The sequence below is a fragment of the Oncorhynchus masou genome, chromosome 23 (genome assembly GCF_036934945.1).
Source record: "Oncorhynchus masou masou isolate Uvic2021 chromosome 23, UVic_Omas_1.1, whole genome shotgun sequence".
NCBI classification, from domain to species: domain Eukaryota; kingdom Metazoa; phylum Chordata; class Actinopteri; order Salmoniformes; family Salmonidae; genus Oncorhynchus; species Oncorhynchus masou.
The window spans coordinates 53,305,625-53,322,677 of record NC_088234.1 but is presented as its reverse complement, the minus strand read 5'-3'; the positions used below and the strand labels follow the sequence as shown (position 1 = coordinate 53,322,677).

At 40.8% G+C, this 17,053-nt stretch overlaps 1 protein-coding gene across 1 annotated transcript in view; it reads left to right on the top strand.

The window, feature by feature from the left end:
- LOC135510124 (VPS10 domain-containing receptor SorCS1-like) overlaps positions 1 to 14,146 on the top strand; it is a 57,187-nt gene extending 43,041 nt beyond the window's left edge. The window contains exons 17-27 of the mRNA XM_064930907.1: positions 3,662 to 3,775; positions 3,911 to 4,082; positions 6,261 to 6,447; positions 6,628 to 6,761; positions 7,220 to 7,343; positions 7,831 to 7,943; positions 8,703 to 8,837; positions 10,522 to 10,621; positions 11,651 to 11,759; positions 12,891 to 13,045; positions 13,790 to 14,146. Of these exons, the coding sequence (XP_064786979.1) occupies positions 3,662 to 3,775; positions 3,911 to 4,082; positions 6,261 to 6,447; positions 6,628 to 6,761; positions 7,220 to 7,343; positions 7,831 to 7,943; positions 8,703 to 8,837; positions 10,522 to 10,621; positions 11,651 to 11,759; positions 12,891 to 13,045; positions 13,790 to 13,848 (1,402 nt within the window). The 3' untranslated portion in view covers positions 13,849 to 14,146. The remainder of the gene's footprint in view (positions 1 to 3,661; positions 3,776 to 3,910; positions 4,083 to 6,260; positions 6,448 to 6,627; positions 6,762 to 7,219; positions 7,344 to 7,830; positions 7,944 to 8,702; positions 8,838 to 10,521; positions 10,622 to 11,650; positions 11,760 to 12,890; positions 13,046 to 13,789) is intronic.
- The last annotated feature ends 2,907 nt before the right edge of the window (positions 14,147 to 17,053 follow it).

Sequence of the window (17,053 nt, the reverse complement as noted above, 5' to 3'; positions counted from 1 at the left end):
TCAGAGGGAACGCCATTCTCCTTCGCCCAGACACCATCCATGAAGTTACCTGCGGCTCCAGAGTCTACCAAGGCTTGAAGGTGAAGCTTGTGGTTGTCCCAGGAGAGGGTGACTGGAATGAGCAGACGGGAGTTGGACGGATGGGAGGAGGTTATGTTTCCCGTTACAGTTCCCCCCGGTCTGTACGGGACAGAGCGTTTCCCTGGAGCCCGGGACACGTGGAACGGAAATGGCCCGGTTTGCCGCAATATAGACAGCGTCGCTCCCTCATCCGGCGGTCTCTCTCAGCCTGGGAGATGCGTCCAATCTGCATGGGTTCCGATGGAGCCAGCGAGGATAAAGGTGGGGACTCTGAGCTGGGACTGATAGGGGCTAGAGGTCTACGGTTGAGTTCTCTCTCTCTCAGACGCTGGTCAATGCGTGAGGCCAACTTGATCAGGGACTCGAGATTGTCCGGTGGTTCCCGAGTGGCCAGTTCATCTTGGATAGTGTCGGAAAGGCCTTTCAGAAAGCACACCGTGAGCGCCTCGTTGTTCCAGCCACTTGCGGCTGCCACCGTGAGGAACTGGATGGCATAGTCCGTCACGCTGCGCCAACCTTGGTGGAGAGTCAGGAGCTGTTTGGCTGAGTCAGAACCACTGCTTGGGCCTTGAAACACTCGTTTGAATTCCTCAGCAAAGGCAGAGTAGCTGGCACAGCAGGAACTATGGGCATCCCACACAGCAGTAGCCCAGGCCAGGGCTTTTTCCGACAGCAGGGTGATGATATAAGCGATCTTAGACCGGTCGGTGGGAAACGACGAGGGTTGTAGCTCAAAGGAGAGAGAACATTGGGTGAGAAACCCTTTACAAGCACTTGGATCACCTGAGAACCGTTGGGGAGGTGGAAGACGAGGTTCAGCCAGGGGGTTAACTGCCATGGGTACGTGAATCTGAGGTACTGGGACGGGAACTGTTGCCGGGGTAAGACAATCAGATATTTGCTTAATGGAAGTCAGCATCTCCGACAGAAGATGAGAATGTCTAGCCATTAAGGCCTCTTGCTGAACCAGGGCGGCTTCGTGGCGTTGGACAGTCTCCTGGTGGTGGGACAGCATGGTAAAAAGGTCCTGGGAACTGGCTGCCTCTGGGTTCATTTTTGGCTCTGTGTTTCTGTCAGGACCCGGTTACGAACCTGGGTCTCCGGAGTGAGAAACAGTCACTTAACCAACTGAGCCACGAATAGTCAGCAGAACCCAGAAGATGAGGCAGACACAGCAGTACTTAAGACGGTGTATTTAATAAAGTAAAAAGGAGAAGTCCTTCAATACAAAAATGGTAAATCCAAAAGGTGGTAGGAATAGCACAAAAAAAAGCCTCAAGAGATACTCAAAAACAAAAACGGAATTCCACAAGAGCATCCACCGGAATCGACAAGAATACACAGAACACTAGGGCTGGGTGCTAACATACAAACACAGAGCACAGAACTGAGGGAAACTAAGGGTTTAAATACAATGAGGGGAAACGAGGCACAGGTGCAAATAATAATGGGGATCAAGGGAAAAACATAAGGTCAAAAAGCACAATGGGGGCATCTAGTGACCAAAAACCGGAACAACCCTGGCCAAATCCTGACACTTGTAGTGTCATACCTAAGAAGAATCGATGCTGTAATTGCCGCCAAAGGTGCTTCAACAAAGTACTGAGTAAAGGGTCTGAATACTTATGTAAATTAATACGGAAATGCAATATTTCCATTATTTCAACAAACAAAAAAATTGCAATTTCACCTGGTCAGTCTGTCATGGAAAGAGCAGGTGTTCTTAATGTTTTTTTCACTCAGTGTAAGTGTAAACAGACAAGATAATATATCCCATTTAGCAGACGCTTTTGTCCAAAGCGACTTACAAGTCGGCTGGGGCCACTACTTTTACATATGGGTGGCCCCAGTGGGAATTGAACCCATGACGCTTGGCGTTGCAAGCGCCATGCTCTACCGACTGAGCCACACAGGACAGAGATAAGATAAGGACAAGATCAGGACGAAGGACGCATTTAGCTCCAGGTATAAACAGGTTTTCAGATACAAACAATGCACCTCCTGTGTCATTGCCTGATGATGGTCTCAGTGAGCTCATACTCAGTAAAGTACAATCCATTCCACCCACAAAATAGGGGAGGCTTATGCATGTAGAAAGGTCTCAGGATGTTGAGTGTGCTTGAATGTCAGTATTTGAAGTGGTGCATGTGCGTGTGTTTTGTGTGTGTGTGTGTGTGTGTGTGTTTGTGTGTCTTGATGAAGGGTCTGCACTCCACTCATCATTATGCTGTCATTTGTTTACTGGAGCAAACCTTTTAATTCCAGCTAACATACTTTGAAAGGTTCACTGACATCTGACATCTGCCCATCAATCAAGTTTATACGATATTTGTTTATGTAACATTTTCTAACAGTGTTCCAAAGCCAGTAAACATACACTATATATACTGTATATACTATCTACAAAAGTTGGTGGATTCGGCTATTTCAGTCACCCCTGTTGCTGACAGGTGTATAAAATCGAGCACACAGCCATGCAATCTCCATAGACAAACATTGGCAGTGGAATGGCCTTACTGTGACTCAGTGACTTTCAACTTGTGCACTGTCATAGGATGCCACCATTCCAACAGGCCAATTCATCAAGTACTGCCCTGCTAGACCTGACAACTGTAAGTGCTGTTATTGTGAATTGGAAATGTCTAGGAGCAACAAGACTCAGCCACGAAGTTGTAGGCCACACAAGCTCACAGAATGGGACCGCCGAGTGCTGTAGCGTGTAAAAATCATCTGTCTTCAGTTGTAACACTCACTACCGACTTCCAAACTGCCTCTGGAAGCAAAGTCAGCGCAACAAGTGTTCATCGGGAGCTTCATGAAATGGGCTTCCTTGGCAGAGCAGCCACACACAAGCCTAAGTTCATCATGCACAATGCCAAGCGTCGGCTGGAGTGGTGTAAAGCTCGCCGCCATTGGACTCTGGACCAGTGGAAACGCGTTCTCTGGAGTGATGAGTCACGCTTCACCATCTGGCACTCCGACAGATGAATCTGGGTTTGGAGTTGCCAATAGAACACTACAATTCCCCCGTGCACAAAGCGAGGTCCATACAGAAATTTTTTGTCAAGATCAGTGTGGAAGAATTTGACTGGTCTGCACAGAGCCCTGACATCAACCCCATCAAACACACTTGGGATTAATTGGAACGCCGACTGCGAGCCAGACCTAATCGTCCAACATCAGTGCACGACCTCACTAATGCTCTTGTGGCTGAATTGAAGCATATCCCCGCGGCAACATTCCAACATATAGTGGAGAGTCTTCCCAGACGAGTGGAGGCTGTTATAGCACCAAAGGAGGGACCTCCATGTTAATGCCCATGGTTTTGCAATGAGACTTTTGACGAGCAGGTGTCCACATACTTTTTCATGTAGTGTATATAGACATTTTAATTTCTTATGGTGATATTAATGTCGAACATGTCAAACAGAATAGTATATCAAGCTAAGTAATGATTGGTGTTAAAAATCAAGGAAATAAAACAAAAGAACTTTGAAAACAGACATCCACTTTCTATACTTCATCCATATTACTGACCACGACCTGTAGCTTATTGATTTTTCTCACCCACCCCAAACAGTGATTTTGGCTTTGAGAGGCAGAGTAATGGAGGATGCACTGCTTCCTTCTGGTTTGTTCCATCCTCCGTGTCCAGAGACTGCACCACCGGAGACAGCTTCCTAAACACTACAGGGTATGGTAAATCCTTCTCCATTTAATATAATTCAGTGAAGTAGACAGAGTATTTCCTTGTTTTATTTCTTCGTATGTATTTAAGGGGGAGTACAGGTTGTCTAGTTATTTATGTCTGTATGTGTGTATGTTGTAGATACCGTAAGGCTCTGTCCAATAACTGCACTGCGGGAACCCTTGGGAAGTACCGCCTTAGGAGGCAGAGGTGTCCCCACCAGGCCCCCAGAGGTCTGCAGCTGGTCACCAGTGAGGGAACACTCACAGCCACCCTGGGGGACAACGTGACCCTCCTGGTGTTTCTGGAGGAGGTAATGGTCTGGCATATTTCTTAGAGATCTTATCAAACTATTAAAAGCTACACTCATAGAAGAAAGGTTCCAAGAGGATTCTTCAGCTCTCCCCATAGGAGAACCATTTTTGGTTCCAGGTAGAACCCTTTTGGTTTCCATGTAGAACAGGTTTTTACATGGAACTCAAAAGGTTTCTACCTGGAACCAAAAATGGTTCTTCAAAGGTTCTCCTATGGGGACAGCCGAAGAACCCTTTTAGGTTCTATTCTGAACAAAAATATAAACGAAACATGTAACAATGTCAAAAATGTTACTGAGTTAGAGTTCATATACAGTGGGGCAAAAAAGTAAAAAAAAGTACTTAAAAAGATGAGAGAGGCCTGTAATTTTCATCATTGGTACACTTCAACTATGACAGACAAAATGAGAAAAAAAATCCAGAAAATCACATTGTAGGATTTTTTATGAATTTATTTGCAAATTATGGTGGAAAATAAGTATATATATTTCTCATTTTGTCTGTCATAGTTGAAGTGTACCAATGATGAAAATTACAGGCCTCTCTCATATTTTTAAGTGGGAGAACTTGCACAATTGGTGGCTGACTAAATACTTTTTTTGCCCCACTGTATGGTAGTCAGTCAATTGAAATAAATAAATTAGGCCTAATCTATGGATATCACATGACTGGGAATATAGATATGCATCTGTTGGTCACAGATACCGTAACAAAAAAAGGTAGGGGTGTGGAGCAGAAAAACAGTCAGTGACTGGTGTGACCACCATTTGCTTCATGCAGCGCGAAAAACGTCTCCTTCGCATAGAGTTGATCAGGTTGTTGTTTGTGGCCTGTTGAATGTTGTCCCACTCCTCTTCAATGGCTGTGCGAGGTTGCTGGATATCGGCGGGAACTGTAAACACTGTCGTACATGTCGATCCAGAGCATCCCAAACATGCTCAATGGGTGACATGTCTGACGAGTATGCAGGCCACGGAAGAACCTGGACATTTTCTGCTTCCAGGAATTGTGTACAGATGCTTGCGACATGGGGCTGTGCATTATCATGCTGAAACATGAGGTGATGGCGTCGGATGAATGGCACGACAACGGGCCTCAGGATCTTGTGACGGTATCTCTGTGCATTCAAATTGCCATCGATGAAATGTGATTGTGTTCGTTGTCTGTAGTTTATGCCTGCCCGTACCATAACCCCACATCCACCATGGGGCACTGTGTTCACAACTTTGACAACAGCAAACTGCACGCCCACATGACACCATACACATGGTCTGCGGTAGTGAGGCCGGTGGAACGTACTGCCAAATTCTCTACAACGACGTTGGAGGCGGCTTATGGTAGTGCAATGTACATTAAATTCTCTGGCAACAGCTCTGGTGGACATTCCTGCTGTCAGCATGCCAATTGCACGCTCCCTCAAAACTTGAAACATCTGTGTCATTGTGTTGTGTGACAAAACTGCACATTTTAGAGTGGCCTTTTAATGTTCCCAGCACAAGGTGCACCTGTGTAATGATCATGCTGTTTAATCAGCTTATTGATATGCCATACCTGTCAGGTGGATGGATTATCTTGGTAAAGGACAAATGCTCACGAACAGGGTTGTAAACAAATTTGCATTTGCACAAAATACATTTACGTACACATTGATCTACACTCATTTGTCTACCAATGGAATGAAATGAGCAGCACTATATCATGTTGTACATTTTGTTGGTTCATAGACCTTATCTAAGAGCCTTGATGTTTGTTGTGTAACACTTGTAGCCATTGTCATACAGTTATTACATACTGTACAGATGTAGGATCTTAATATGATCTGCCTGTTGCAGGATAACTTCCTGCAATGCAGGACATTTAAAGTTGTAATGTATTTGAGGTTTAAAAAGGATTCTGAAGATTGTAATTTCCACCTTGAAATTTCAAACTAAATTTTCCCAAAAATGTCCATGATGATGATGATCCACCTAATAATTCACATTTCCTGTTGCTGCATGACTATTTTCCTGCTGTAGCAAACTGACTGAAATTAAGATCCTACGTCTGTATAACAATGTATCGCTACAGGCAGAATATGTGTAGGGTATAGAAATCAATATACTGTAAATAGTGCATTTCAATTGTTATGTTAAACATGCACACTGTATCTAGCCATAAACATGCATTTCCATTGGTAGGGTGATGGCTCCACAACAAGTATAACAGTGGACTTTGGAGACGGGACGGCCATATCCTACGCTAACATCAGCTCCATAGAGGATGGGGTCAAACATACCTACAGTAAAGTCGGCATTTACCAAGTGGCTGCCATGGCACTTAACAGCCTGGGCTCTGAGAGAGTCTCACTATACCTACATGTTACTTGTAAGTGAAACTAAAAATGAAAGACGGATAGAATTACCTTGCTGTAGAGTTACAGTACAGGTGCTCTTTGCAGCATTTCTACCTGAAAATATCTTTCTGTAAATGATGCGTCTGCAGTAGGAAAAGACTACAATTCCATGAAAGAAAACACATTTTTGTTGTTGTTGTTTGGTGTTGCAGGTACACTTGAGCAAGTGCAGCTTTCAGCTCCCTCTGTGGTTGTTAGGAATAAAGCAGTGGATCTATCAACAGTCCTGAAGCCAAGTTATGTTGGAACAGTCACCTACTACTGGTGGTTCAACAACCACACTGAGGTTAGTCAATCAAGATTTCCACTATATCTTCAAACTGTTTAGATTTACGGAACCTTACTCGCCTCATTTATAGTATGAATTGTAATATTGTGTGTTGTATGGACAAACCTACCTATAGTGACACAAGATTGAGTTTCGATACAAAAAAATTAACATAGTCAAACATGCTACAGGCATCATTGATAATATCATCTATACACATATAAAGACTATATCCCGCCCCCCTCCAAAAATGACACAAATAAAATGTGCTTGTCTTTTCCTCCTACCACTGACTTTGCTGATAACTACTTTATTGAGGGAAAATGTACTTGCTACCATTGTTATATGTGGTTGTCTCACCTAGCTAGCTTAAGATGAAAGCACTAATTCTAAGTCGCTCCGGATAAACACGTCTACTGAATGACTAAAATGGAAATGTATTAAAAATGTATGCATTCATTTTCTATGTCTGTAAGCCTGTCGTGACTTTAGTGGGAGGAATGTCCTTCACCTTCTACAAGGAGGGAACTCATACTGTCACCGTGCAAGTGTCAGCAGGCAACACTGTCCTTCAAGACAAAATAACTGTTGCAGTCTATGGTGAGGTCTTTGAAATGACTCATCTCTGTATTACTGAGGTGTTATAGCTAGGTTTCTAACAACCAGGTGGTAAATGATCTGTGATATAAAATATTGATTGCGATGTTCATCCACTTGATCATTATAATCATTTAGATGTTTAATGTTTAATTAAGCAATAAGGCACGAGAGAGTTAAGGGCTGTTCTTAAACAACGCAGAGTGCCTGGATACAGAGCTAAGCCGTGATATATTGGCCATATACCACAAACCCCTGAGGTGCCTTATTGCTATTATAAACTGGTTACCAATGTAATTAGAGCAGTAAAAATGTATGTTTTGTCTTACCCTTGGTATACGGTCTGATATACCACAGCTGTCAGCCAATCAGCATTCAGAGCTCAAACCACCCAGTTTATAATCATTTATATCTCTTATGATCTATTAACAGTTTCTTTCTTATTATCTGGTATCCATTAGCAATTAACATGTCTTGTATTTTCCTGTAGAATATTTCCGGTCACACGTTTTAGCATTCTCCTCTAATCTGGATGCCTTCAATCCTGCTGTGGCTGAATGGAGACAGGACATCAGTAGAGTGGTCAAGGACTCCATGGTCCAAGTGAGTCCTTCTTTTAATATTCTACAGTGCTACTACTGCACTTTTTTACCAGTGAATTACTGGGATTACAGTGACTAATTGATCTCTGATGATTCATTCACAAGTAATTTTAACAGCATTGCGAACAATTTGGTAGCAAATGGTACACTCTTTGAAAAATCTAGAACCTTAAAGGGTTTTTTGGCTGTCCCCATAGGAGAACCCTTTGAAGAACCCTTTTTGGTTGCAGGTAGAACACTTTTGCTTCCAGGTAGAACCTATTGGGTTCCATGTAGAACCATTTGGCCTATTGTAAATAACAGGTAGAGTACACCATATAAGGAAAAGTGCTTCCAGTCAGTCCCCTTCGTCTCTCTCAGGATGTCAAGACGCGCATTGGGTTACATAACGGACACTGAGCTATATATACCCCTCACAGTGGGAAACATTCACTTTGACCTTCTGTCTTGTCAGATATTACCACGTTTTATACCAGGAAAGTGACAGGGACCTCTGGTTACAGCGCAAATGCACTTAAAAGACCTGCCCTTTACCAAAGACTGTCAAATGGAACTTGCATGTTTGGGCTGATTTGTGCATTATATCTTGACAGTGACTGGTACTTAGTCAAATGAGATCTAAAGCAGAAAACTGGGTGGATTTAGCCTTGTCCATGCTTAATTACAGTGCAATGCTATACAGTAGAACACAACCTTATGTAAATAAAGAAGAAACTGAGACCCCAGAATTGTATTTATTTTTCCTTACTTTTAATTATAGGTCACAGGGATCAATGGAGAGCAGCTTCTGGTGTCAGTGCTTCCAGGGTTGCCAACGGCAGCAGAGTTGTTTATCATCCCAGAGAAAAGGCCAACAGAGGGGACGATGAATAGAAAAGGGACACATTTAGAGCAGGTAATGTGTCACCAGGCTTCATTGTCAAATACATCCACATTTTTTGAATGAGTTATTTTTGATTATTATTGTTATTCTCATTTACATAGTCCCATTACTTGAATCATGCCAAAGTTAGGCCAACCTCAACATTCAATACAAGCAAATAATAACCGCATCACTAGCAGCACTATGTAGAAACACATTTCCTCTTGATTATATTATTCATATCATGGTGGCTTCATGATTTGCTCATAATGAGTTTTTCTCTCTTTGCTGCTTTAATCACACGTGCATGTGGAGCCTACTGTTATTTTATTTGAAATATAAGCGCAACAAAATGACATGTCAGAACACATTCCCACCACTAGAGGGCAATGTCTTCACATCAAAATAGTAGAACCTCAGCCTTGAAAACCTGCATTCATCTCAATACAGCATTGTAATCTGCATCACAATTTATTTCACATAACTCAATTCTAACCATGAGAAGTGGATAGTTCTAATACATACTATACTTCACCATTCACTCCAATATCGAAGGGTTTGTTTCGAAAAGAACCACATTGAATAGAATGACTAAGATGTTGGCACTGCGCTCTAATTGTTTAACAGCTCTATAATCCTTGGCATTCTATAGAACTGATAAAACACACCATGTTTTCATCCGCATTTCAGCAGCTCAAGCTTATAGTAAAATAGATATCCATTTCAGTTCGTCATCAGACACTTTTAGTCTGCATCATCTGTTACAATCCCAGCTGCACGTATTTGCATAGGACATATTTGCATATGTTGCAACAAGTAAACACAATTCCAGTGGATCAGTTAGCCTTGAACTGAGTTAATAGGTATTTAACAATAATGCATCATGTAGTAGGTAGGACACATGTAGAGAGGATACTAGTGGTTGGGCACCCTGAGGTGGGAATTAGGGGGGGGGATGTATTTATCTACAGACTGTCTGATTACCTGGCAAGACCTTACAGACAATGGGGTAATACATCTTAGTTCACTGTTGCACGTCTTCTTGTGTCGTGTGAGTGGCATGGGGTGTGTGCGCATGTTTGTGTGCCCATGCGTGTGTGCATGAGTGCTTGTGGAATGTCTGGTGCAGCTTATTAAAATGTGTAATAGATTTACTGACCCTGATATGCCACTAGAATAAAAAGTAATTATTCATACAGAGTAGAGCAGTCTAATTTTAACCAATGGGAAGAGTTTAGAAAGAACGAGATGGAATAAGTGAGCCATGGCTAAGGACTCAAATGGGCTTTGGGAAGGCTTTCTGGTCTCTTGTGAAATGACTGCTTCATCTAGGTGTGAAAAGCAGGGGAAATCTTAGAGTATTGGAAAGAAAAGGAGGAGAAGGTTACTTATTTTATAGTGGCCTACCATATTATTCATCAGAAAAAACATCCAAAACAAAAAAAAGTATTGGAAAAGCGACATAATGTACAGTATACACTTTTCAAATGTCACTCACTCTTGCCTCATAAGGTAATTTGTCCTGATAAGATTTCTATTGCTATTATTGGTTGGTCAGCCTTTCGACAGGAATTGAATTACAGTAGGCCTTTCCATGTCATATCAGCACGTGCCCTTCTTTAAAACAAAGCAGTATTTACTATTCATGACTGAAGTTTAAATATTGATGAGTGTGAAATGGTGCTGGTAACCAGAGCTGTGTTTTATTCCTCCACAGCTTTCTCAGGTCCTGCTAAGTGCCCTGAACCAAGACCTCATCCAGTTTACTCTGCGGCCCGGGGTTCAGGTTAACGTTTATCCCACACGACTGTCTCCAGGTCAGCCAGTCTGCTGCTGTGTCCACAGTATAGTCTGATGTCTGGTTATAGGACAGTTACAGATATAAGGTCCTACCTACAGTACTACTATGTAATTAGAATTAAGAGTTATGGATGTTGGCCATTTTGGAATGACGCTATGTAGTAGAATGTAGTAGAATAAAATAGTAGAATATTCAGCAGGTATTCATATTTGTTGAAACAGTCTCAACACCCCCAAGACAACACACGCACACACACTCATACTTGAGAGGTTGTTAGCACAGGGTCAGCCAAAGAGCAATACACCTGAGCAAATCTTTAAGTTAAAGGGTTACTTCAGGATTTTGGCAATGAGGCCCATTATCTACTTCACCAGAGTCAATTGAACTCTCTGTGATAGCATGCTAGTAGATATACAAATGGCATCCAAGAGTTTATCTGACTCTGGGGAAGTAGATAAAAGACCTCATTGCCAAAATCCTGAAGTATCCCTTTCATGTGATGCTCCAAAGGTTTTTTATAATTTCAGCCAGTAGTTTTGATAGTGCTCACGAGCCAAAATGGGTCCCTGAATGATATGATATGTTACAAATTTTCACACAAAAAAATTACATTTATTTATTTTTCGCAATTTGTAAGATATGTTACGAATTCTAATTCATATGATATGTTACGAATTCTAATTCGTACGAGATGTTACGAAATCATGAGAACTTAACATCCTGCATCTTTAAGCGCTTGCATCTTTAAGGCCAAAACAGCAGGATATTGCACCTGGGGTTTGAACCAGCATCCCAGAGAAGTCTAGTGCCACAACATCTTCATGAGAACGATATAAGAAAGACATAACTCATGTTATTTTGATCATTAAGGTCAAATTCAGTTCCACTGTGGTGGTGAAAATGTCAAAAACTTGGACCAGATATCACTCCTGGTAAAAAGCCTCACAGCACCTGGGAGTTTGATGCCAGAAGTAAAAGACTAAAAGATGTATGTCTCTCTTTGTCTGATGTCTATATCCTTTTTTCTCCTTTATTCTTTTCCAAGCTCCTCTCGTGGACACCAGTGAGAGCGGGCACAATGGTGCTGCAGTCATTATGCTCGTGTCTGTAGTATTTGTGGTTTTGGCAGTTTTCGTTATCTTCAAGTTCAAAAGGTAAGGTATCCCGGACTTCATTTTAATGAAGCTGATTCAAATGAGAGTGATATTGTTATTTCAGGCCATTCTCACACACCAATCATTCAGAAAATTCATCTGTACATCTTACTACTCAAATCCAATAGCTAAAATGAGCCAAAATATAATGAACTATCTTTAGGGTAATCCTAACAATTGAACTTCTTTGAAGCCACTCTTCTCTTTCCTATCCTCTTGAATATTCCTGGGAATTACAGTTTAATCAATTCTCTAAGTTCTGAATGGGTGTCAGTATTCTGCAGTTTATCAATATTAATCTTTCTGACAATGTGAAAGTTGACCTTTCTGAAATGCTAAATAGAGCCAGTGAGGCATTCAACAGAATGGCAGCAATGGTTGAAAAGTTAAGACCTGAGACAACATGCAATGACATATGAAATGGATAGTATCCTCTGCTTCCATTACATTGCAAAAGACCACACTCTCCCACAAGTTAAAGGTGCATTATGCAGAAATCGCACTGCCATTTCCTAAAATTCGAATTAGCTTGCCTAATTTCAGTTTATGTGACAAAACAAGAAGTCATTGTGCCATCTAAACCGCTGTGAAATATATTTTCCATAACAAAAATATAGTATTTTCAGCTGTTTGAAGCTGATGTGCTAAACCAAAAGTAAAAGACGCAAAAACAAAACTTAAGAACGGTAGGCATAGAAATAGCGCACATAGAACAGATCTCCAGCTTCTTAGACTTGCTTTCATTGACAATGACAGATCTATAACTCATTATGTAACTATGTGAATTTGGTCAGGTAGCCCAAAAAGTTCAATATTGCAGCTTTAAAATGATTACTACTCAAAGTGTTAAGTGTGTGAATCTGTCACTTTTCAAGACATAATGAGGGTAGTTCATAGTTTAACATTTATCACCACAATGAAAAGGTACTGTAACTGCCTCATGAAACCCAGAATTATTAGAAAATTAAACAGGAAAATTAAACAGGGAGTGTTACTCCATTTTCCCTCATTGGTGGTAAATACAGTATATTTTAAGAGATATATTACAGAAGGGAATAAGCAGAAAACAATGTATTTACTATTCCTTTGCTGTTCCTCTTAACTCTTTTGTACAATGTATATTTCCTATAGGAAGATCCCTGGCATCAACATATACACAGAGGAGAGGTCAGAGAAACAACAGGAAGTGATCCCTACGGTGGCGTCCATAGCTGTCCCAAATCCTGAGGGAGACATGGTGACCTCTTTGGAGCACTTGGACACAGGGCCAGATGCACGTGGCATAGGTAAGGTATCCTTCATAAAAGGGCAATTACTGATAAGTAATCAAGAATAACTCATGCCTTATTGATGAGATATTGCTATAAATTCACATATTTGACCTTTTCTATAGTGGTGTACTGATCTATTAAAGGAATAGTGCGACATTTTGGCAATCAAGCCCTTTTTTCTACTTACACAGAGTCAGCTGAACTCATAGATTCCATTGTTATATCTCTGCTTAGAGTTTGAAGTCAGTTGAAGGTAGTTTCTGGAGCCATTGCTTACAGCTAACATAATACCAGAAACTACCTGCAACTTCTTTCAAACTGCACGCACAGACATAGCAATGGTATCCATGAGTTCATCTGACATTCATGCTAACATGTTGCACTATTCTTTTAATGCTTGGCTGATTAAAAAAAATATAAGTTCACAGGTAGATCAAATCAATTAATTGAAATGAAAATGTCTTTACGTTCATCATTTAAGTTAAGACGGCCTTACCATGCCAATACACCTCATTAAATTGAATTGTGTACAGCAGTTATTTTTGTGTTTATGAATAAATTAGTGTCCTGAATAATGTAGCAGTGCTGCGATAAGCGACTCTGTAGGGCTCTAGTGGTTGATATACTCCTTTCCATTGTCAAGCAAGATTTGTTGGTATCGAAGATGGATATGCTTGCATGCTAAAATAGATATGCTAGTGTGCTAATGCTGATATATCATTTCTGCTCTGTCTCTTGTGTCACTATCTCTCTGGCTAGGATACCTGCCATCTCTCACAGACATCAAACTCTCAGATGAAACCCCCCATGTGTTTTAATTCTCCGAGTCTACAGCCGACTTGTAATACATCTTTTTGGCAGTTACTTCCAGCAAACTCTGAAGTCATGGAACCAATGGATGGTCTCGGGTGTTTTCTACCCATGCATGGACAGACCAGCTTACACTATTTTGCCTGTACTCTGGGGGGAGGGGGACTGTACAGATTTTTACATGCGTCTTGAAAAAGGAAATTGTTGATCAAATTACTTGTATTTTTGCAAGAACATTGAAGTTGTTTATGGGAATTGTGTAAATACAGAATTGCTGAACTAAAGATGATTTGACTCAGATGGTTACAGTTGTGTATATGACCTCAAGACATAAAGCAGTAATGCACAGTAATCTATTTAATTTGAGTGTTCCATTTATAGTTCAACTCTAGTGGTAGGTGTGTGTAAGTGAAGTGTACTTAGTGACTAACTACATGGAAATGCTGTATTTGAATGAGATGTGAAAGAAATGTCTGAATGTTTGGTTTTATCACATTGGCCTGAGTTCTAACTTGAGATTCATGCACAAAACTCTGCACTTGTTTCTCAAATTTGGTTTCAGCCCATAAGGCATGCGCTAGTTCAATCAGTGACCTGAGACCTGTCATATTGACTGTGTTATGCCAATCTTATGACAACGTTATGACAGAACCTATGTTTTATCTGCTGGTCGTAAGAGGATGGAACTTTTCACTTAGTACATATCAATATCAGACGAGATCTTTCCCACCGGGCAAAAACTGGTTGAATCAACGTTGTTTCCACGTAATTTCAACTCAAATTGTGATGACATTGAATCAACATGGACAACTGATTGGATTTGCAAAAGGTCACCAACATAAGGGCATTTCACCCAACTTTGAACCTAAATCCAATGATATGGTGTCATTTGTTGTTGATTTCTCGTTGAATGCATGTTAGTTGACAACTCAACCAAATGTAAATCCAAACGAGACATTGAACTGAAAGTCTGTGCTCAGTGGGTTGGCTCTGCTGGATTCTGCCTGAATCAGAAGTTGAGGGCACACTTAAATTGGAGTGCAGTCCTTGCAGAAAGAAACTGGTAGACCCCAGGGTTCTTGCATGAGAAGGTTATAGTTCACGACTTACCATGCAGACTTCATGTCTGTCAAAGCTAGGATTTTCTGAAGAGGTTTTGCACATAAGAAAGGGACATACAGTATCTGCATGCTTTTTTCTTCACGTTTATTCTCACAGTAGATATGTGTCATGGTATTAACTCTGGATGCTGCCACTCAACTTACAGTATTGTTGCACACATTGCCATCGTAGGGGAAAGATTCACTTCCAATCTCCTCCTTTTCCAAATTGGGACTGAGAAATGGAAGAATATTCCTTCTTGTCGACAGTCTGCTAGCCTGAGATGACTGACAGTTTTCGGTTGGTTGGCTGTCTCTTTGAGAGAGGCACAGAAGTTCTGAATCAAACTCTCTTTGAATGTATTGTCAGCACAACATGTCAGTTAGACAAATTAACTAGAAGCTATCCACTTGCCTCCACACTCCTTCAATACAGACTAACACATAAATGAACTCAATAACTCAAACCATACATCAGCAATTTTGTTTTTATTCATAGCTTGGTATTTCTAAAACAACACTTTTGTTACGCTTTGTTAAGCATACTGTGCAAGAAAACTGTACATATTTGTTTTCATGTTGTTTGTTTTTCACCTCACATAGAGTTACAGCTAATATGTATTTTTAGAAATGTAAAAGTACTTTCCATTTGCAAACAGGCTATAGCTACAGTAGGTCCTCTACAGCCCCATTTATACCTGGTGCTAACATATGTCCCTTTTCCTGATCTTATCCACATTCTGATTGTGCACTTATTGTAGCCATTGTTTAAGTCAGTTAAGAACAAAATCTTATTTACAATGACGGCCTACGCTGGCCAAACGCGGACAACACTGGACCAATTGTGTGCCGCCCTATGGGACTCCCAATCACAGGCGGTTGTGATACAGCCTGGAATCGAACCAAGGTGTCTGTAGTGACACCTCAAGCACTGAGATGCAGTGCCTTAGACCGCTGCGCCATTGCATTTACACATGGTAGTTTAATGTGTCTTGTAGACATCCACTGTGTACCTATTGCGACCAGATATTCTGGTCTGTCTCTGTATGCAAATTATTTAACAGATATTCTTTCAAAATAATATTTACTTATTGTAGGACACATATAGATTCCATAAGTCAATGGTGTCACCTGTCAAGGACTTTAGGGGATGGGATAGTGATGATTTCACAGTCAATATCCGTCTACACTTGAAAGATATCCAGACACAATGCATTTTAGACTACCTCCGGAGGTGGTCAGGAAGATCTGATCACAATCAGATCACAATGCTTCTTTTAATCAACTACACCTATTTAAAAATGTGGGCACAATCAGAATGTGGACAATATCAGGACAAAGGACACATGTTAGAATCAAGTATAAACGGAACTTACGGTTCATCAATTCAGATGTCTTTTTGGGTGATATCCTTCCATACCAGACAATGTGAGTTGAAAGAATACATGTCAAAAATACTGGCAATATTAAGATCTAGAGGGTCAAACATAATGAACATGATCTTTTTTGGTTCAAGATTATCTGCAACTATATTTTTATTTGTATTTGTTTAACCTTTATTTTATCCGGGAGTCATAGTGAGACCGAGGTCTCTTTTACAGAAAATGCACACATCAATATAAATACTAAATGTAAGCTGGAAGAAAAACAGTCATAAAAAACAAACACGTTCATCAGTAATAAGGTCCTCAATCAGCTTTCTAAACTTGCCCTAAAGGGACCAGATCATCACCTTTAAGAACATTTTGAAGACTGTCACACAAATAACGTGCAAGAAAACTTCAAGCTGATTTACGTAACTCAGTAGAGACCAAAGGATTTTCCAGAGTTAGCCATCCCTGAGACCGGGTGTGGTAACTCATATGTGTAAAGTTTAGTAATGATGTTCTGTATAGAGGTACATTTTGTATAGTGGTACAAAAGGGTTTTATAAATGAAAACATAGCAATGCATCAATTTACGTGGCGTCAAAGAGGGCCAACCAACTTTCTGGTAGAGAATGCAGTGATGAGTACAAAAATTGTAATAAAGCGCGTAATAAAGAGCAGTGCTCATCTAATGGCTTTAATGAAGTGGCAGCTGCGTTCATAAAGATGTGGCTATAGTCTAGGAC